Source organism: Dendroctonus ponderosae, unplaced genomic scaffold, assembly GCF_020466585.1.
Source record: "Dendroctonus ponderosae isolate FM_Combo_2020 unplaced genomic scaffold, Dpon_F_20191213v2 Dpon_F_20191213_3, whole genome shotgun sequence".
NCBI classification, from domain to species: domain Eukaryota; kingdom Metazoa; phylum Arthropoda; class Insecta; order Coleoptera; family Curculionidae; genus Dendroctonus; species Dendroctonus ponderosae.
Genome location: NW_026018508.1, coordinates 4,122,902 through 4,145,026, shown reverse-complemented (window position 1 = coordinate 4,145,026; position 22,125 = coordinate 4,122,902). Strand labels below are relative to the sequence as shown.

Here is a 22,125-nt window from a genome sequence, read left to right as displayed (position 1 = left end):
TGCTAACATTGTTTCTTCTGAATAATTAAAGTACTTCAAAGAAAAGTAACAGTTAGCAAAGTATAATGTAGATTTTGCTTATTTGCCAGTTTATTTAATTTCGTGCGTTTCTAGGTCTATCAGGACGTTCTAGTGGTTCTTTTAAATACTTTTTTAACTGTATACTATTTCTATTTTTTAATCTATTTTTCAACCGATCCGTTGATAAGCATAATAACGGGACTTATTCAAATCGAGTGACCACTTTTTCAGAATATTTCGTTTCTTTGTTTACTTTGGACCACCGTGTATCTGTGATATTGAACGGAAATCAGTTACACAACACGGCAACAATGCTAAATCTCATCCAACGAGTTTCAAGGCTACTTCGAAACTCGTTACAAACGGGGCTTCCTAACCTTGCTCGATTCGATGTTTTCCAGATATTAGAGAGTTTTACTTTTTTTTACTTTTTAAATGCATTTTTTAACTATAAAAAACTTTTTTGGTGAATTTAAACCGAATCACCTTATAGGTCCTTATGATCAAAACCATCAACGTCATTTTGAACTACCAACCAGCTGTTTCCTGCCAAAATCGATTCTAGCAGAAGAAGTTAAAGGTTTTGCTTTCAAAGTTCCTTATTTTTGAGTGTCTAATTAAGCTAAAAAGATTCGATTACACTTGAAATAGGACTCATTTTCATTTGCCCACATTTGTTACAAGTAAAAGCGCTTTTCTGTGGCTGACAACTTGATAAACCACAAAAGACGTAAGTTCTAAAATCCCACTTTCGCTCTTTGATTCCTTTCACTAACGTTTCTGCCAGCTAATAGTGATTTTAAAGGCTAGTAAGCATAGGAATTTTCTGGTTTTAGATGAAGATGATGCAGTCCTGCGATACTTTTGTTGTGCTACCCCCACTGACTAAACGGGGGGTGGTCTTTGGGAAAAATTCAGATAGGCCCCAAGGCGAAGTTCAGGAAGTTGTATATTTTCCTGCTACCGAAGCAGCTGGTCCAGAAACAGAGGTAAGTGTTGTGAAACTTTTTCAAGATCTTGATTTTCAATATGCTAAATATGTACATGACACAGCTAAGGTATATACAAGATGCATTCCTCCCAGGGGATGATAATGCGAATAATTTTGGATATATTTCGTTAATAGACCATGTTCCGAAAACCCTTAGTTTCCGATACACAGGGTGTTAAAGTTTTAATTAAAAAATGTTATTTATTAAAATTTCGAAAACCGCTTGGAATATTATAATGAAATTCTACAGGCTTCGGCAATTAACAACAATACATGTTTTGTGATAAAAATTTTGTATCTAGCTTTTCCAGTGGCGTGGGTACAGGCACGTGTGTAAATAATTTTAAATAGAAAAATATTACGCCACTGATTTTTCAAACAATAAACATTTTTATTCAAATTCCCGCTCAATGTGGAAGAGAAAAGATCTCTTGACTTTTTTTCTACGACTTCCCGTTTGCGAGTAAACAAATTAATATCGATTGATTGCAYATCGTAATCGCATTTTTATTAAAAAGTTGRCTCTGCACTAGTCACTGATTGACAAAATTWATCATTTTTATMATTTCAAGTGTGAGTAACTTTAGTTGTCACCTTTTTGCGTTTTGCGTTCACATTAGTTGAAAACTTTATTTGTTAAAATTTCTGAGTTTTCAAATGGTGAATACGCTGATATTCTTTACWTTTATGGACTTTGCGTCGGAAATAGTGTTAAAGAGCCCCGCGAATATCAGCGTCGATTTTCCAAACAGGCGTCGTCTTCCAARTGTCTGTGTCTTTGCAAACCTATCGAAGGGTCATTGAGTCGGGTACAAAAGTACAAGGCAGACAAATTCACGTAGAATCTCCAGCAAGTTACGGTACTAATACGAAGAAGCCATTCTTAGGGGTTTATTCGTCATCGGAAGATCCGACGACAAGCGTACGCGTCGCGACTATACGTCTTATGGTATCACAGTGGAAAGTCCGGACATTGAACAAAGAGAAACTACATCCCTATCATTATAGGCCGGTTCAAGACTTGCTTGAAGAAGATCCTTTAAGTAGAATGAGCTTCTGCCGATTTATGTTAAACGCCGATATGGAGGACACGACTTCTCTCAGTAGAATTTTGTGTCCTGATGAATCAAATTTTAATCGATAGGGGATTACCAACTACCATAATGCTCATTACTGGGCCTAGGAAAATAGGGCCCCGTTTAACGTCGAACCGTAATTACCAAAGACGGTTCAGTGCTGATGTTTACCAAGCTTTCGGCAATTTATTGTGGCCTTCCTCAGGGCTGGAGTCGTTACACAAATTTCAATCTGATATGTTATGAAATAAAAGGGCATAATACATATGTATAATAATACTTACTGCTAATTGTTTGTCGATAAGAAGTCCGGGGACCCTCCAGAATATTCCATCATTTTTCTATCGTCTTCCTTATTAACCACCTGCCAACATTATTGGAAAATGTGCCGCTAGATATTCGTCAGAACCTGATCTTCGAGCATGATGGATGTCCAGCACATTATCGACAAACTGTAAGGGAGTACCCTGATCAGCGTTTTCCGAATTGGTGGATGAGGAGAGGAGGCCCCATATCATGGCCTGCAAGCCCAGATCTAACTCCGTTAGACTTTCGCGTATGGAGCAGGGTGAAAGAGTTGGTTTATGCCGGAGAAATATATACAAGGGAGGAATTAATACAGTGCATTACAGATGCATGTTGTGATGGAGGCCATGGACCTGCGGAAGAGCGAGAGGAAGACCTATCACACGATGGTTCGACGACATAAAAAAGGTGGCAGGACTTCCATGGATGAGAATTGCCCAGAATATAGCAAAATGGAAAGAACTAAGGGAGGCCTATGTCCAATTCTGGACAAAGAACGGCTAGAAGAAGAAGAAGAATTGCAGATGCCGCTATTACACGTAAACAGACATTTTCGGCCAGGGTAACCCGGACAGAAAAAAGAGGACTTTGTTTTGAGCAAGATCTTAAGTAGTTACTGTTTAGAATAAATAAATAACACATTTTTTTCTTATCGTGGCAAGCTTGGTACTCATTCAATACTAAAAATTAGTTAAATTTTAATTCACAGGTAAAGTAATCTAATATGCAAAAACAAATAAAGAAGCTCTAACACTGATGTCAACTGCGGCTAGTAATAAAATTTTGTAATTTTTGTAAGTAATACATTTGATTTTGTAAGTGCACTATTTTTGCTTTTTTTATACTAAACACTATTTAATCGAAACCCGATTTGATTCCAGGCGGTTTCCGCAATTATAATAAATATATTTTTTTTAATTAAAAGTTTCAGACCCTGTAAACCGGAAACTAAGAGTTTTAGGAATATGGTTTATATAAGGTAATATATCCAAAATTACTTGCATTATCATCTGCAAGGAATGCATCTACTTACCAAACGCCGTGTATAATAGGGTAGAATTGTGGGTAAAGGCAAGAGGATGGTAAATCGCCATGTATTATTGGCACTACATCACTAGTCTATAAGTAATGGATAATTGCTTAGGAAATTCTTCAATATTTCTATAAAAACATTTTTTGAATGTCTATTAATTTTTACATTTAATATCAGCCACCATTTTGTCTATTGCACAAGAAATTATCTATTGTAATACAAATCAGTATATAGCAATCTAGCCTTTATGAACAGAAGAGAAAATAGTCTTCATGAATTTTATTCTCCGGCGCCATAATTTTTTTTCAACTTACCTGCAATATATTGCGGATGAAAAAATTCGAATCGAAATAGGAATACTACCCCGTCGGAGATACAATCGTGTCATCGACGTCTCCCTGGCCGGAAAGCCTTAGGGCCAGGACATCCCTTGTTTGATCCTTAAAACTTTCCGCGGACTATTGCGCCAATAGTGCAAATAGTCAAGGCATTCTTTAAATTTCAGTAATAATGTGATAGTATTCATATATATATAGTTCATTTGTAATTTACATAAACTAAAGAACAACGGTAGTTAAAAATAAAATTTCTATCCTCGCTCTTGAACCATTTAACTACGTCTTGACAGTATATAAAAACTATATATTTTGTTTATCTTAATAACGTCAGAAATCAGTATAATCATTATAAACCAGATTTTAACAATCTTTAAAAAAATTGAAATTATAATTTTAGTACTAAACTGGTACTAAACATTATACGAATTTCCGATTGTTTGATAAATCCGCCAGAAAATAGTAAAACATGCATGGTTTATGATTTTGTAAAACGTTTATAGTTCTTGATTTACCGCTTTTGCTCAGAAATAGTTTAAATAAGCAATAATTAGATAATTAGCAGCAACATTATTCAATGTCTCATCATAGTCTATAGCATATATTAAGTACTACATTCTCTAATTCTTTATAGTGTACTTATATAAAAGTGGATTCTGTCGAGAAGACGAAAGCAGTAATTTTAAGTAAGCCCAACTGGATGTGGGGAGCCGAAATGGGCGCTAATGAATGTGGCGTTGCTATTGGTAATGAAGCCATTTGGACCAATGATAATGAAGGCGATAGTGATCCAATTGTGAAAAGATTGCTAGGCATGGATCTAGTAAGGTTAGAACTCAAAGCTTTGGAAAACTAGATCTAACATTAATGAATGCTGCTAAAAGTGTGAAGATAATCCATTTAGTTCATTAATAATACTCACAATTTAACTAACATTTCAGGCTCGGCTTGGAGAGAAGCTCCAACGCTGACAATGCCTTAGAAGTAATTACTAAACTGTTAGAAAAATATGGGCAAGGGGGACCTTGTTCTAACACTGATCAGGGATTTGTTTACCATAACTCTTACTTAATTGCTGACCCTTCTTGTGCTTGGGTATTGGAAACATGTGGAAAACACTGGGCAGCAGAAAAAGTTACTTGTAAGTTTAAGCCACCAGATGAAGAGAAATTATGCTAATTGCTTTAGCTGCCTGAAATGGCAAAGTTCACTTAATCATTGATCAATCATTAATCAATCACGCTAGTTTTTTAAATTTTTATTTTATTTTAATTCACCAAGTGTTGTATTTGACTGTTTTACATTCAAGAACTTCTTATTTGAAAATGCACTGTATAGAAATTTAAATCTATGTATTTAACAGAATCTGACCCGATCTCTGAGGTCGGTTGATTTTATGTCCTAAAAGTCATCCAGTATATTTTTCTTATAAAGAAGAAATGTCAAGTCTTCTCAAACTGACTAAAAATAACTAATGGAAACTAAAATGAATTTTTAATTTTTTTTCAGCTGGTTATAGAAATATTTCTAATATCCTTACAATTACCACGAAGATTGATCGGAAATCAGATGGCTTAGAAGAATATGTAATATCTAAAGGGCTGTGGGATGGCAAGGTAATGAGATTTAACAAGATATTTGATACAATATGACAATCGAGTAAACAAAATTACATTTTAGGAGAATAAATGCATGATGTAAAAATCATATCCAATATAGCATATCAGCTTAACAAAATATTATTCTGTTTGAATGTTTGCAGGAGGAGTTTAACTTTTCTCAAGTATTTTCTGGTGAAAAAAAGCCTGGAGATGCTCGGTTTGATGCTGGTCGTCGTTTATTAGACCGATACAGTGCATGTAAAACCTTCAGTGAATCTGATATGTTTAAAGTGCTTAGGAATAAAGAGTCAGGAATTTGTCGTGGATGCGAAGACGCCTTTCCCACCGCTGGAAGTCAGGTACACAAATAAATAATAGGAATTTTTCCTGAAATATAAACACATACATTCTACATATTTAACCGAAATTAACGTAACGTTTTGTTATTTTAAATTTAGTTGTTGAATAGTATACTCAACTTAATCTAAATGGGTCAAAGTTTATTAATATTCAATTAACGAACTATTGATAAATGATAAAAAATGTGTCTTATTTTTGCAGGTATCAACATTGTCAGCAGCCGTTCCAAGTATTCACTGGTTTACTGCTACTCCTGACCCCTCAAGATCTGTTTTTAAACCATTTATTTTCACAAAGAATGCTGTAATTTCCAAGCATACCATTTGCCCGGACAAAAATGTAAGTATTTTTGATTTTATGTACGGGGGTGTAACAAATATAAGCGGGACTTTATTTTATAAATTCTTACTTTATTTTACAAAAACATGTTCGACATAATCTCCCACCCTAGAAAAACATTAATTGTGCGTCGATGTCGAGGAGAAAATTGACGCAAAAGCACCTTGTCGGTAAAAAAAATAGTTCATCATCACATCGATCACCTTCCCTACAGACACCCGAGTTAGAGCCTTTTTGCGATATCTAAGAGGAGCTGGCAAACCTCAAATCGAAGTTGCTTGTTCTCGTCTGACAACAAATCCGGAACATATCTGGCGGGAACACGGAACGAAACACTTTGTGCAATCCTGTCTTTTGTGACGATTTGTTGGGCCCCTCGTAGCTCATTTTGGGTTTATTGGCGATATTCAAGAAGTTAATGCGTCTATCGTCCTCTATGAGATTCCGGACTTTTTCACGCTTTCTGGAAAATTCTTCGTGCCAAAGACTCAGGTTCTTAACAATTGTTATACTCGAATTTCCACAATATGTCTGATGAATTCACACCATCCTTGGCAAGAAACTTAATAATTATGCGTTGCTTCAGGAAGACATACATTGCCTTTTCGCTCATGGTCTCTTTAATCTTGAGCCCAGGTCTTCGATCCGTCTGAAATAAAAAAATAAATCATGCCCGTCTATATTTGATATACCTTTGTATTTTCTAGATCAATGCTCGATAATCAATAACTATAAAACGATTCAATTTTAACTCGTAAGAAAGTTTTTTAATTTACCCTATTTTTATATGTCCGTGTTGAATAGAACCCCCATACTCTTTACTTGCTTTACACTAAAGCTAAGGACAAGGAAGTGGAAAGTGTTCTTCACAACATGGAATCTGACTGTGAATACGAGGTAGATAAAGTGATCACCACCGTAGGTGAAGATCTTTCTGAGTTCGACGAACTCTTTAAAGATTGCGTAGAAACCGAAATCAAATTTTATCGTCAGTGAATGTACGTCGATGTGGAATTTCTATTACAACAATACTGCTTGAGATAATAGGCTTTGAGGTGTGGATGTGCTATTATTGAAAACGGATTTTTTTACTTCAGGTGCTGACGTAACTAAAGCAAGGCTTTGAAAACATATGAGTCAAGTAGAAAATGTTTTATCACTGGTGTTTAAAAATTTGTGCCATCATTTGAAAACCCTATTATTTTCAATATTCTTGTCTAATTGCTACTACAATGATTTAACTTTTTAACGTCATTTCTAATAATAACGTATGTAAAATCTTGTCAATATTTTTCAGCTCGATTATTGATCTTTTTATTTATTTCACCTAAAATTATTATTTTACTAGAAAGTTGTTGACAATTTGTTTTTAAAAGGTCTTTCCTCTATAGTTACGTCAGTCTATAGCAGCGTTATTTCCCTACAGCATAAAATGTTTTATTGGGCTTAATTTAAATCATAAGCTAGATGCGTGTTTTTTTGTACGACTATTATGTGTAGTGGAGATTAACTTAGTGGAAATATATGTAGGAAAAGCACTGGAAATATTCCACTAAAAATTTTTCAGTATTTAAATTGGCTCAAATTAATGTTTCAATTTTTGTATGGTATCTTTACGGATATATGTGGTATCTAAAACATTACTGAGACAAGTGAGTTTGATTATTTGCAACTTTAAGTAATATTGGAGTTACCACGATTAGAAAGCTAATGGAATTGGTATTTCATATATTCCACTAATATGCCATATTTGGTTACGATTAATAGCTTTTAATTAAGCGAAAAATTCCAAAACTGTCTGTATAATGTCACGTTCATTATAAACATACAGGGCTTCCTTAAAATCCTGCATAGGTCAACATGAGTAATTCGATCCGAATGAATCGAACCGATCGAATAATTCCTAATTTGTTAAGTTGCCTTTGAATAATTGAAGGTTACTCAAATAATTTGTTTGCTTATATTAAATCATTAGCTTAAGTGATAATGAATGGTATGGAAACAATTGATTTACTTTGCTTGCAAGCAGTCATTTTTGTGAGAAGTGCAGATGATACATTTTAAGTACGTTCTGTATGATTACGGACAGTCGCTTGTCTTATGATTATATAACTTATTATGTCAATTGCTACAAGAACAGCTGCTTGTAATACCACATTTACTAATCACACACATTCCTGTAATAAGGTATTCATATACAATTTGCACAATGCGAAATATATCAATGTGTAGTGCATTTTGATTGTTTTAATCGCAGTTGAACTCTGTGCTCATTCCTTTCGCTTCCTTTCTTTGCTCCTTTTGTCGTTACCTAAGGCTCGTCAAATTTAATCGCAAATGAATCTTTTTTTCTTTAGTAATAAAGTATTAGAAAATAATTATTGAAAACAATCTATAGTTTTTAATGTAAGGGAAAAATGTTCACTTGTGTCAAGCGCTTTAGGTGCGGTTTGACGTAAAAATTAATGCGCATTTAAAATATTACAAAAGATAAAATTGACATTTTATTCACTATAAATTTAAACAATTTGGAAAATATCTTTAAAGATATTGATTATCTTGAATGTTTTATGACTGCTTAATCCTCCGTGTTATAGAAATGCGTAAAAATATTTCACTTTAAAAAAACTATACACAATTTTATATAAAATAACAATTTAATAGAACAAAATGAACTTCAGTGCTTCAGAAAAACTGATTGATTATTTAACAAAAAATGTAATTAAAAAATATTCTAAACTATTTATTTATTACAATCTTGGGGATTTAAGAATTTATCGGATATTCAAATCAAACTATTAACAGAAAAAAAGTATAACCTAATGTTAGATTAACAAGCATCATAAATGTAACCTAAATTACTAGATTACAGCCCATTTTCTGTTATGGACAATAAAATAATGTTAATACTTACAGATAATAGTGACAGTTTAGTTCCTGTTTTAAAACCGATTTACTAAAAAAATATTGTTTTAAAATTACTCAATAAATATTTATTATATTTGTGCATCAAGTGTAAATTTGTATTAAAATTTTATTAGTCATTATGAAATTCGGAATACAGGACTGTGCAGACATAACCAATCGAAAAGTGTCCGATTTGAAAGTCCGTATTTAAATTGAAGCAAAATCATAAAACAATTCCCTGGAAAAGGTTTTAGATTGGTTACCTCAATACCAGAAATGTAATGAAATAATTAAATTCGGACTTATGATAACTGTCCGACTACTGGCTAATTTACCCTATTATGCCATGGAGGTGAATACATTGCTACTACTGTAATTTCATATTTTCTTGTTTTGATGCTCACACTCGCAGCCTGTATTCTCCGTTTCACACCTCTATCTTTCATAGTGAATTATATTTTGTTTTATTATTACGACTGCTCCGCCTCTTACAGTGTTTTGCGGGTGCAGTGCATGATAGATTTAATATCTACATACATCAATATGCTGGGTTTCTAATGTAACTTGCAACTCTTGCTGGTATTACAGAAGTCCATTTGCATTCCACTCAAGTATTCGCAAATCACTTACCAAAACAAAACCGTCGCAAAACAAAAGTTATGCGTCGATTGAGGCTCATCTTAAGTAGTGAAACCAACAGAGAATACAAAAAAAATTACACTTGATCGAAACATAAGCATTTTAGAACATGTGTTTGTTTATGAACTGAATTTGAATTAAATTTAAATTTAATTAGAGAATTGCTCGCGTATTAATGTTCTTAGAAACTGAAACAAAGTTTTTTCCAAAAAAATATTATCAATTTAAACGTTAATTGTTATATCAAGGCAGCTTTTCCACACTCCAAAAATAATTCAAGACCATTTTCTCATTAACAGAATAAAACGTTTTTTCAAAGGACTTCTACGATACGTTGAAATGTCGAGTCGTTCGCAAAAAGTTTGTTTGTGTTTGGCTTGTTCCAAACAGGTCGTTTTCAACAACCTTGCGCTGTCGAGGTTTCTATTTGTTACACCTTTATATAAGTAAAATGCCGAGAAAGAATAATACAATTCTGTATTTCTGAATTAAAAGTTGGCTATCTAGAAAATCAGGTTTCTGTAGTTAATTGAGGCATAATCAAGTTGTTAGCTTTGCTGTTCTGGTTTAGACTTTTAGAATTTTATATAATTTTGAGTAATTGGGCACAACGCAATTTTGAGTTTTGCAATTTCTAATAGTTACATCATTATTATGTAAACAAGAATTTTCAAGGCCTTCGTTTTGCTTAAGAGATTTACATTTGTCGAAATCGTTTACCCTTGGTGTTTACTGAAAAAAAGACACTTCTGTCATAAATAATGGCGAGTCAGAGACAAGTACTACTTAACTCGCCCAGAGACAAGTACTGTCTCTGGACGAGTTAAGTGATGAACTGACAAGAATGCTTATTCAGCATCAGATTGTATAAATAAATATATATAAGCGTTAATAAATATATGTTTATTAACGCTTTTGCTTAACCAACAAGTAAGAGTTGTTCGATAAACTATAGAACTAGTTGTGTTTTGCGCGATTTGCAAGAAAATCTAATGTGAACCTGACAAGTAGTTGGAATATTTTCACTCTAACTTGTTGAGTTCTATCATGTTTGAAGTAACACAAATTATAATTTGGCTAAATGGCTAATGATGGATGGCAGCATTTTATGTTTGTTTGATTTATTAAAAATGAAAATGTTTCAATTTGCGAATTTCGCACATACATTGATTCTATTAACCAAAACTGTGGGCACTTTAATTTTGTTCGCATTTCGACATTATTTACTTTATATGTTATGGTAAATATGTGCATTCAGTCATGTATAATTACATGTAATCGTCTCTTAGTTTCGACGTTTTCTCTTCAATTTTCTCGAATGAAATTAGCAGATCTTTGTTGCTAGTTAGCAGAAGGTGCCAGATATTAATGTAACCGGAAATCTGTATCTGTTTATCTTAGATTTAAAATAATTTTTCTAACACCAAGAAAATTACAACAGAACAGTATTAGAATAAATTGGCTTGCACAATTGGGCACTTGAACATTTTTTTTTATTTCTTTAACAGATTTGCCTGTCTATAGAACTTGTTTTCACATAATTTAATGATTACTTTCTTCAATCGAACCGCAATTTGCAGATTTTTTGAACCCATCCTCCGCCATCTCATAATTGTACAGAGTATAAATAAACTTTGATCTCTAGTTATCAAATTTTTTCATTTGATTTTCCAGTAGCCGAGAGTAAAAAGTTATGCAGGTACACGAACTTTTTTGTCGAAAATTTGATTTCTGATCAATTTATTTCAATACAGTTTTACCGTATTGTAAAAGTCAATTTTATTTTCATAATTGTGCAACGGGTTCTTTCAAACAGAGATGTTATTATGTTGATGATGAAATATTTCATTTAAACGCTAGCAAATAATGTGTTGTATTCATACTTTTCTCCATCATTGTGCCACTATGTTTTAAAAAATCTAAAAGGTTAATGTTTGTACCAGCCCCTTTCATAACGGTTGCTTGCAATTCTTATCGTGAAAATTCCAACATGATGAATGAATGTGATGTTATTCAGAGAACCAATTTCTCTGACATTAAAAATATTTACGGAGCAACATTTTACATGCATAGTACAAGCAGTACTAGACCGCAGGAATATATCATATAAATTTGTTTTTTGTTCGTCAATATTTTGGTAAAAATTAAGCACCTCAGATAAATTTTCTACAGGGCGGCAAATAAAAATTGTAAAATTTTGCAAACGTTGGTATGTTCCTAGTTGAACAAAAATGAGGTTTGGACAAAAATGAGCAATTTGATTAGAATACTTGGTTTTTTAATCTAAAAATAAAAAAATCCTTTTCCATCCCAGTTAGGATTATTGATTTGCATTTGAATGGAATTTTTTACTTCACGACACTTGTAAATTATATGTCTACTTATACATAAATATGTATACAATTACCAGTATAATTAAGTCCGACTATTACTAAACTAATAAAACTTGATCGAGTGATTGATGGATCAGATAAAAACATTGTCGACTTTTCACGATACTCTTATGCCCCCGTAAACTGGAAATATTCCTATAATGGAATATATCCATAATAAATCACAGTCATTAGAGCCGCCAGGATGGCGAACATTTTTCCATACATTAAGCTTGAATAGCGATTGCTAATTCTCCACTTGGGAATGGCCGTAAATTTTCCGTAATTATGTGCTAGACCAGAAACTTTTGTTGCCAGATGGAATTTTAAAAAATGTACACTAAACATGGCCTGTTTAGAACAACATAGTCAGTATTCACTATAGCAAAAAAAAATAAACCAATTTCGAAATTTGGAATTTAGAGCAATGGCACATTTAAATGTCTATAATTTATGGATCTAAAGAGCCAAAGTGAAATCCATTAAACGTTTTCTAACGCTTAGGAAAAAATATCGTAAATATTGGAATCGCACTAAAGTTTAGTAGGGCAAGTATATTTTTTTATCTAGGCCGAAATAGCTGCCGCGAAAATCAAATTAGTTTATTTATAATATATTTTATTGACTTATATTGTTCCAAAAACAATTTCCAGTTTTGAACTGCCAATATTTACACGCATTGCGTCGCAATACATTTTTGAATCTTCAGGTATTAGATACATTTTTCTGTTCAAATATTTCCGCCTAAAATTAGTAATTTTGAATGTAGAATACCGAAAACTTGGGTATATCGCAAACGGTAATTTATACAAAGTTGATGTTGAAACAGTAAATTATAGAATGATGGGAATATTTCGCAATAAAAATGCTAATAAAATGTAATTTTTAAATGAAGTCACAATTTTGTTAAAAACAATTTTTTTACTAAAGACGCACAACCGGACAAACTAGCAACGACTGACAAAATAAAAACATATAATATGAATATAAACATATGACAAAACAATGAAAACAATTGCTAACATTACAATATTACTAACATGCAAACATACGACATTTAATATTTAATTAGTTTGTAATGCATATTAATAATTCAAACATTACAGCCTAAATTTATTCACAGGTTGCTTGCAGTGTCTTTGATTTTGATGTTGTGTATACGTTACGTATTTTTATTTTGTTCATAATTTGGACTTGAAATTTCTTATATGGCCTCTTTAACAATCCGTTGTCTATTGTCTAACTATGCTGTCGAATGTGTTGCTGTTGATTAACATTCCCAGCATTTGTTCGAAACCGTGAATGCCATATAATATTTCTTAATACCGGTCAACCATTGTGAAAAACACCTTTAATTTATTAAAGTTTAAAGTTAACTAGTCAGCCAGCCCTATTCTAAGCTCAACTTGCACTTCTAGCTTTCACAAAAAAATGTGAACAGAAGGACACAAAAAAATTATAAGAACATTTATAGAAAATCACCCAGAAACTCTACCTACATGGACTTACGTCGGAACGGAACGCGAAAACGAAGGCAGATGCAAAAAACTGAAAGATATAAAAAAAACTCTTAAATTGGACACCAAATTCAAAAATATGTTCGGTCGTAGTCAGTGGCGCACCACAAAAAATATAGGGGTAAAAGGGGAGTATGACAATAGAAAAAACACCCTGTAGATTTTCGTGATCAGTTAGCTTACCTGGGAGTAGAAAGTCTAAACAGTAGCCTACGTTAAAAATTTAAGCAAAATATCTGATAAACTGTAGGAGTTAAAGAAAAAAAACAATACATATTTTTTTAACTTTAACACCCTGTATCTCGTTAGCCATGAGTCTGTGAAAAAGGCTTAAATAGCAATTCGACTTGTTTTGAGGTCTTCTACACGCCCCTGCTCTGTGTCCATTGTTGTGTCCAGAATCCCCCTGCATATAAATTTCTTAAAAAAACTATGCTTTTTTAGTATATTCGGGACATGATATCAAGCAAAAATTATCGACGGAAAGCGAAAATATCGATATAGAAAGTGAAACATTTTGTTTTCCCAAATTGCTAAACTATTCCATAAAAAGTTTTACCACATGTTCAAGAACCGCGCATAACGTTTTTAAGCGAGTTTTATCCACATTATAATCAGTCAAGTCCCCCTGCCGTATTAACAAAGCAAACACTATGGGCTGTAAAAATATTGGGAAAAGTTCCCCCAAATAATGAACCGAATTTTTGTAAACATATATTTTTGGGTATATTGACACTTGGGAGTGTTAGAAGATTAGCGAAAATGTATATAAAATCCATTCATTGCTCTCCCGAGTTGAACAAACTTTGTTATTTAAAAAAGAATATCCCCTTGCCTAATTGATCGTTTAATGTTGCGTCTCCACGTTAACATATTAACAGGGTATTACAAAGCAACTGCAGATTTCCTTTGCCCAAAATAGTGTGGTATATTACCCAAAATAGTGTCCAAAACTATTCTATTGATTTTCTCTAAAACGTGCTCTAGGCTGTCTTGGATAGATAAATGTATCTATTTGAGTATAATTTTGGTAGTTTTATAGTACTCGTTCTGTTCGAGAATTGAGCAGATTAGTACTTGCACATTCGGAATAGTCACGTATACCTAGTCTGTACGCTATAACTTTGGTCGCACATCATCAGTGAGGAAATTTGACTACCAACATAAAAACAATCATGCATGAAGTTTGTGTGATAAGTCGAATCTTTTTTGTTGTGTTTTGGACTTCAAGCAATCATAAAATACCTAATTTAAAGCGCTGCTGATTATTTATGTTCATTTTTTAAATTATTAAGTTGGGGAAAATTACAATGCTGCCGATCGTAGATTTATCGGATTTTTTTTTATAACACGTGCCGTTTGCTTGTTGAATTTGTCATGTACTAGTCCATGACATTTGCGTTGACGATATATTTGTGCTTTTCAAATAAACCATTATTCCATCAAGAATAATCAGCAAAAGCGAGACAGCATTGAGATAATTTAAGAATGATTCTAGTATTTAGGTTTATTATTATTATTTATTTATTTAGGTTTACATAATTTATGGCGATTATGGCAACAATGCTGGACCGACGTGCGACCAAAGTTATAACGTACAGAATATACATACATATTTAAAAGTGAGAGCCTTAAAAAATGTTTATTCTGTATGAAAGTGACCTTATCTTAATATGTACAGTGTGTGTCCTAATAAGTAGACACACCCCCTAGATCGTTTATTTCAAAAAAATTGTGAAAGTCGCCAACACAAAAGTTGTTTAATTTTACCCAATTTTTTTAAAATCTGAATTTAAAATAAAAATATAAAACACGGAAAAGTCAAAATTTTACATAAAGTCTGTTTTTTAAATGAAACACCCTATATATTTTTACACAGGTCGATTGGATTTTTTTATTGATTTCAGAGATATATACAAGGTGTCCCGTAAGCACATGATCAAAAGGGTACTGCGATATTATTTGAATTAAAACAAGACGATCTGACCTAACTTTTATTAACAAAAAATATCTGGCTCCTCTGCTATTGATGGTGAAAGTTCTTCAAAAAGTTTATCTTTTTTGAAATATTGGGAGAATGGTATGATGTATTTTGGTGAAAGTCGCTGTGAATTTGTTCTTATGTAAGACTAATTTTAAAGAAAAAATCGACTTCAGTCGTTTTGGACAAGGGGTGAATTTCTGAGTATGGTGGTACAAAGACTACCAGAACTTTTTATTTGGTGGATGGAATCAATTTATTTATTTTTTGTTTGATGCACTAATCATTTATTCACAAAATTTTGTGCTCTTTGTAAAATCTTGTAGGATTTATAGTTTTGCGCAAAAAAATATGTCTGTCTTCTTGTCACTTAACGATGTTAGACATTAAGTGCAAATATGCGGCGCGTACACGCGTACGCTTTCACGCAAGTTGTCTTCGCAAAACCTTAATACTTTGACCATGTTGGCCACTTCTTCATTAGGAAAGGTCATTCGAAACGATTTTGTGAGATTGATTGACAATCAATTTATGCCTCGTATCACGATATTTGCAGTTAATGTCTAACATTGTTAAGTGACAAGAAAACAGAAATATTTTTTTCGCAAAAACTATGAATGTTGCAAGATTTTACAAAGCACACAAAATTGTGAATAAATGATTAGTGCATGGACCAAAAAAAAATGAGTTGATTTCATCCACCAAATAAAAAGTTCTGGTAGTTTCTGTACCACGACACTCAAGAATTCACCACTTGCCCAAAACAGCTGAACTCGATTGTTTCATCAAAATATGAGTCTTCTAGCTCCTCTTCCAGCTATGAGCTCTCCAGCGTAACAACAAATTCACAGCAAGTTTCACCAAGATACATCGTACCATTCTCCCGATACCTAAAAAAAGAAAATTTTTTTGAAGGTCTTTGACCATCAATAGCAGATGCGCCAGACATTTTTTGTTAATAAAAGTTAGGTCAGATCGTCTTCTTTTGATGCAAAGAATATCTCAGTATCCTTTTGATCATGTGCTTACGGGACACCCTGTATATTGTCTAGATTTGTATTAGCCGATTTTCCTATATTACGCTTTAAAAATTATAAAAAGCAGCAAATCAAAGTAGATTATAATAACCCCATAACGTTCGCCCGGTAGCAGTTAAAAAAAATGTTGATATCTGGATTGGACGAGCGGGTCCTATCCAATGGCCTCCAAATACCCCCGACCTAACGCCTCTTGATTCTTTTCTCTGGGGTTATTTAAAGAATATTGTGTATGAGACTACTAATTGTGTATGTACTATGAGCTAATAGCAATGAATTCCTTTATGTTTTCTTTCTATAGTTTTGAGTTTCATTTCACGCTACTTTAATTTGTTGCTATTTAAAAATCTTGTAACATAATACTGAAAAAACGGCTAATACAAATCTAGAAAACATATATTTCTGAAATCAGGAAAAAAAATCCTCGTCGACCTGTCTAAAAATATATCGGGTTTTTCATTTAAGAAAAGAGACTTTTTGTCAAATTTTGATATTTTCGTGTTTCATGTTTTTATTTTCAATTCAGATTTTAAAAAACTGAGTAAAGTTGGTCACTTTCAAAATCTTTTTGAAATAAACGATCTTGGGGGTGTGTCAACTTATGAGGAAACACTCTGTACAGGAGTGTTTTTTTGCTTTTATTTATGTAAGTTATAGAGGCTGCTCAATTAAGTTCGAAACAAATAATAAATTAATTCTCTTTTGGTGATTATAAAATTGGTTTAAATAATTACAATTCAAATTTTAAAATATGAACAGTTCGAACTGTTCCATTTTTTGTTGTTATTTTTATAAAATATCTTCAGAATTATTTCAGCATTGGAAAAATAAAAAAAATAAAAAGATGTGTGCACAACTTGTTCCATTATCGTTTAAATAACTCCTCATCGCATTTGTTTGTTAGGAGTTGGCATTTCCTATAAATAACTGAGGTAATGTTTTATTCAGAAGTTCACTTCCATTCAGATAGAATAGTAATCTTTCAGTATTCAATTGAAAGTCGTTGACAGTTTTGAAACTGTTTGATTAAGAAAGTGGCTCTGTAAGTTGGTAATGAAAGTTCGAATAAACGATGTACTTTCAACTTTAACTTTCAAGGAATAACAATAAGTTCAGTTGCGAATTATTAATAATTTTGTAACTTCCGATGAACAACAAAATTTATCCGACACTTTTGTAGTGATTTTTATACATATATTTAAAATGTTTTTAAAAGTATATTAAAAACCACATAGCATGCCATAAATTCTGGTTCATAGTTTGTAGGCATTTTTGTAATGTTTTGAGTGTAGGAATGCCTTTAAAGTCTCGCAGATTAAGTAGGGACCACCATGTCATATCCCAGCAAATTTTAAAGCTTCAAATATGGTTTAAGTTATTTCGAAGAAAGTTAAATTTAATTATTACATTTTAATTTTGCCTAGCTACTTTTACCATTCAATATTCAATTTGTTCTGGATATTATTAAGCATTACATATTTCTTTATAGATTACGCAAAAAGTTACTGTTTATCATCGTTTGCAAGATCCTAATGTAATTTTAACTTCAAAGACATATTTAATGCTTTTTTAAATTAATGGAACAGTCATCTTGGGCTCTTCTTAATTGCATCGTAACGTAAATTCAAAAAGTATGTTTATTTGCTGGAACTCTGCTGTTCTTGATAAGTTAATTATTTTTTTATGTAGCAGCAAGATCCACCTACTGTTTGAAAAGGTAATTGAACTTCTGATTTTTATATTCTGAAATGACAAAATGACATTTATATTCTGAAATAAAACGTTGTTTGCCGCTAAATTGAGATCAGACTAATCCCAAATAAAATATCATAAAGTTATGGATCCAGTTAGTACGCTTAATTGGAACATTTTAGTACCGACTTTCGTATGCTGCAACGATGTTGTGGTGGTTTATAAATAAAAGTAGAATTATGTTCTTACAACTTAAAAAAATGTGTTATTGTTGCTTAGGGCAGATTCAGAAAATACGATTGTATCCTGCTACTTGGAGTTTTTCCTCAAATAATTTTTCGTCATATCTCCACGCAATAGAGTAACAATTTGGATTCCTAAGTACTATTCTTCTGACTTTTTGACATTTTGTGTACTAATTTTTGCTTTTCATTAGCTACATCGGCAATAACATGTTGGTTTTCCTACCATATTGTGATTGCCTCATTTTTTTAAAATGTTTTTCAAATAGTAGTTCATAAGGTTCTTGGAGTGCTTTCCTTGTAACTGGAAGGACTTCCGTCTTCAACAAGTTCGGTGTTGTCTGGGACTAGTTTTCTGATATTTTCAGATGACTTTATCAAAAATTATTCACTCACTAAATTTATTTCTCCTATTAATATCCAAGATTAAATTTTAATTAATAAATAATGATATACAATGAAACGCTAGGCCAATGCAATTGGTTGCTTCTCATAACACATATCATAATATCAATCATAATTATCCATTACTGTTTTTGCGAATGTCATGTTGGTCTCAATTTCGGGCAGAAATATCAAATATTCGGAAAGTTGCTCGCCAAAGTTGCCGAATAAACATTACTTAAATGTAAACATCTAGATGTGCGGAGCTTAAAGAAAAGCAAATATTCTTGATCTGATTCATCCATATATTACGAGTAATTTGGAGAATCATAATGCATGTATGTATGTATACAGTACACCAAACAAAAGGAGTTGATATCTTAAATTCGGATTGTGTCTGCTTTCTGTCTGTTTTGTTTTTTGTCTGATTCAAGAATAGTTCGATCAGTTTATTAAGCGTATAATAAATTAGTGGTCAATTTGGTTGGGATTTTAATACAAGCAACCCGATTGAACTATTTTTTTACTGCGTATTTAAACTTTATAAAATCGATTTTTTCCAAAAAAAATATGTTCAACAATGTATGTAAAGTAATGTTATGTCTGCAAATACTTGTTTAATAAACTTGGGCATTTTAAAAATTCATTATTCAAATTCAAATTGAATCAATAAAATTTGCATTTGAATTATATTGATTTATTTCGTCCCTCTTGCATTTTTTTTGAAAATTAAAAATAATGATAATTAAAATTAAAAAACAGAGAGAGAATCGGAATTAATGAACAACTAGAGAATTTGTAGATTGCAAAGTTATTTGAATTAGAAGAAATAACTGACTATGTCTTTACTTGAATAACTGAATATACTTTTTATAGCCATTGAAGCATTTTTTCTCAAGATTAAGTCTGTCTCAATAACTACAGGCAAGAGCATTTTGATAATTTCCTATAACATTTGTAGGCAAACTACTTTTCTTCAGTACATATTTTTTCTTGTTTCTATATTTTTTAGTTTTATGCTGTATGTAGTTTCTTCATTTAGAAATATATTTCTTTGCAAAATCAATTTCTGGACTTTGTGGATTTTTCAGGTTGATTCAGGTCTTAGTTTCGATATATATTGGATATATTTTGGAAAGTTCCTGGTATTTCTAACTACTGTGATAGTAGATATGTATATTTTGTAGAGGAAGTAAGATGTTTTCCACTTCAGGATATTTAAAGGTATTTTCGATTTTTTCAAAAAAGATGTATCTACAGTTAAAACACTAAATTATGAAGAGAGATGATTGAAAATACTGTTTAATCAACAGTTAAATGTGATTTAGGTCAATTTTCTGTAATAAAATAGATTTATAATGTCATTTCAAATGAAAATTGTAATTTTTTAAATTTGTTGATAATGTCTTGATAATCATGTTAATATAGGTCATATTGGTAATTGTGGTAATGATTATTCTACGTATAACCATGTACATATTTTGTACAAAAATAATGATTTCCTGAATAAAAATTGTCCAAAATATGCATTGAAACTCAGTCTGGTGTTCTAGGTCACAACGTTATTTAAAAAATCTTATATATTCATAAAACATTTTGAATTGTATCGGAAAACGTTTTCAATTCGAAAATTAACCCTTGCAACTTGATATGTATGAATGCATACGATTTCCTCAAGAAGTTATTTATGTTATACATAGGATAAATAATTTTTATATTTTGAAAGAACTAAAATCCTAGTAGTAAAGACATTTAAACCATTCAGGTTGTTTAAATAAAACATGAAAAAAGACCAAAAGTAGGAAGTAAGATAAATAAGAAGAATTATACCAAAAAATTGATATTTTGAATTTGAAATGGAATTGAAATGTTCACTTTGAAAAACATGATTTACTTCAGAACTTGAGGTCAACTATTCAGATGATTTTTTTTTCATTCCAAAATGATTGACTGAATGATTTATTAAACGAGGTAACGATTCTGTAACACTGACAAATGTGGGACTTGGTATTTATTGGCACTAAAACTTTATAAAAGAGTTATTTATTTGTAATATTTCTTTATATCAATTTTTACTAAAAATGCAATTATTAAATAGTAGTATTTTATGTGCAATTATGGACGCAAGCCAATAATCAATTTATTGAAAATGCCCAACGTTAATGAGAAAAGCAATTTATTTTATTTTTGCGTTTTTGCCCTTGCAAGCCGTACAAGTAATTCTGGATTCCTTCAGCATTCAAGAAATGCTATCCCGAGAGATTGATAAGAAATATTAAATACACATTCTTGAACAAATATATCTAAATGAAATTGCAGAAACGCTCTAGACTGAGCATTTATTTCAATTTTATTGAAGTGATGTCATACACGCACAATCCCTATACAGAAATGTCTAATTTAGATTAGAGCAATACTAAACTAATTAGACTAAAAACTTTTCAAATTAAATTTTCTTTGAACGCCTATTTTTAAAAGATCTATCAAATGATATTTATATTCGAAAGGTTTGCCGTAGCCAGTAGACATGATTACAATTGTTGCTTAAACGGATATGGTGCGGGTTCCATCATAGAAAATATTTAAAGTAATGAAAGTTAATGGGAAGAATATTTATCAGATTTACACAGTCATCTAGGACCGAAATCGTCAATTAAACTCTGACATTTAAAACTTACTGCGTAAAATGTGTTATTTGGATTTCGTTCAATTAGAACGAATTAGAACTACGCAGTTAACAAAAAATGTGCGCCAACTTTTGGGTGAATTTCGTAGAAAATATCATCATAGCATATCGCAAGTTAATTCCTTTAAATTAGGGAGGACGAAATGGCTCTATAATCACTTGTCAGGCCCAATCAATTTTTAAGATTCTACTTTTTGGGATTTTTCATAACGTATCATAAACTAGTTTATCATAAACTAGTGGAATTAAAGAAAACAATGTATTTAGCTTTACTGCCCAAGTTACATGGCTATTATTTGCTTTCAATTTTGAGAATGCATTGTTTTTACTCTACTCTCAAGAGATATTTATGTGTGTCTTCTGTCCGGACGCTCTTAACTAGTTTAAACTATCCAGGTCATTTCGAATGCAAATAATCAATGAACAACTACCAAGAACAATAATCCAAGTCTCACAAAGTAAAACAGCCCTTCGAAATTTAGTTAATATTGGCATAAGCGACCTTTCTCTGCCCTTGTTCTTTTGTAAACACGATATGTTTTCCAGCTGGTGTTCTAAACGAAACATTGTAGACCCTGACCAACTTATACGAAGGGAGCAAACGAT

The 22,125-nt window shown here is 31.9% G+C and overlaps 1 protein-coding gene across 1 annotated transcript in view; it reads left to right on the top strand.

Moving 5' to 3' along the window:
* Window positions 1–360: 360 nt before the first annotated feature.
* The window catches only part of LOC109540319 (secernin-3), an 84,531-nt gene continuing 62,766 nt past the window's right edge, over window positions 361–22,125 (top strand). The window contains exons 1-7 of the mRNA XM_019908654.2: window positions 361–751; window positions 858–1,010; window positions 4,397–4,590; window positions 4,704–4,903; window positions 5,272–5,378; window positions 5,525–5,722; window positions 5,925–6,062. Coding sequence (XP_019764213.1) covers window positions 858–1,010; window positions 4,397–4,590; window positions 4,704–4,903; window positions 5,272–5,378; window positions 5,525–5,722; window positions 5,925–6,062 — 990 coding nt within the window. The 5' untranslated portion in view covers window positions 361–751. The remainder of the gene's footprint in view (window positions 752–857; window positions 1,011–4,396; window positions 4,591–4,703; window positions 4,904–5,271; window positions 5,379–5,524; window positions 5,723–5,924; window positions 6,063–22,125) is intronic.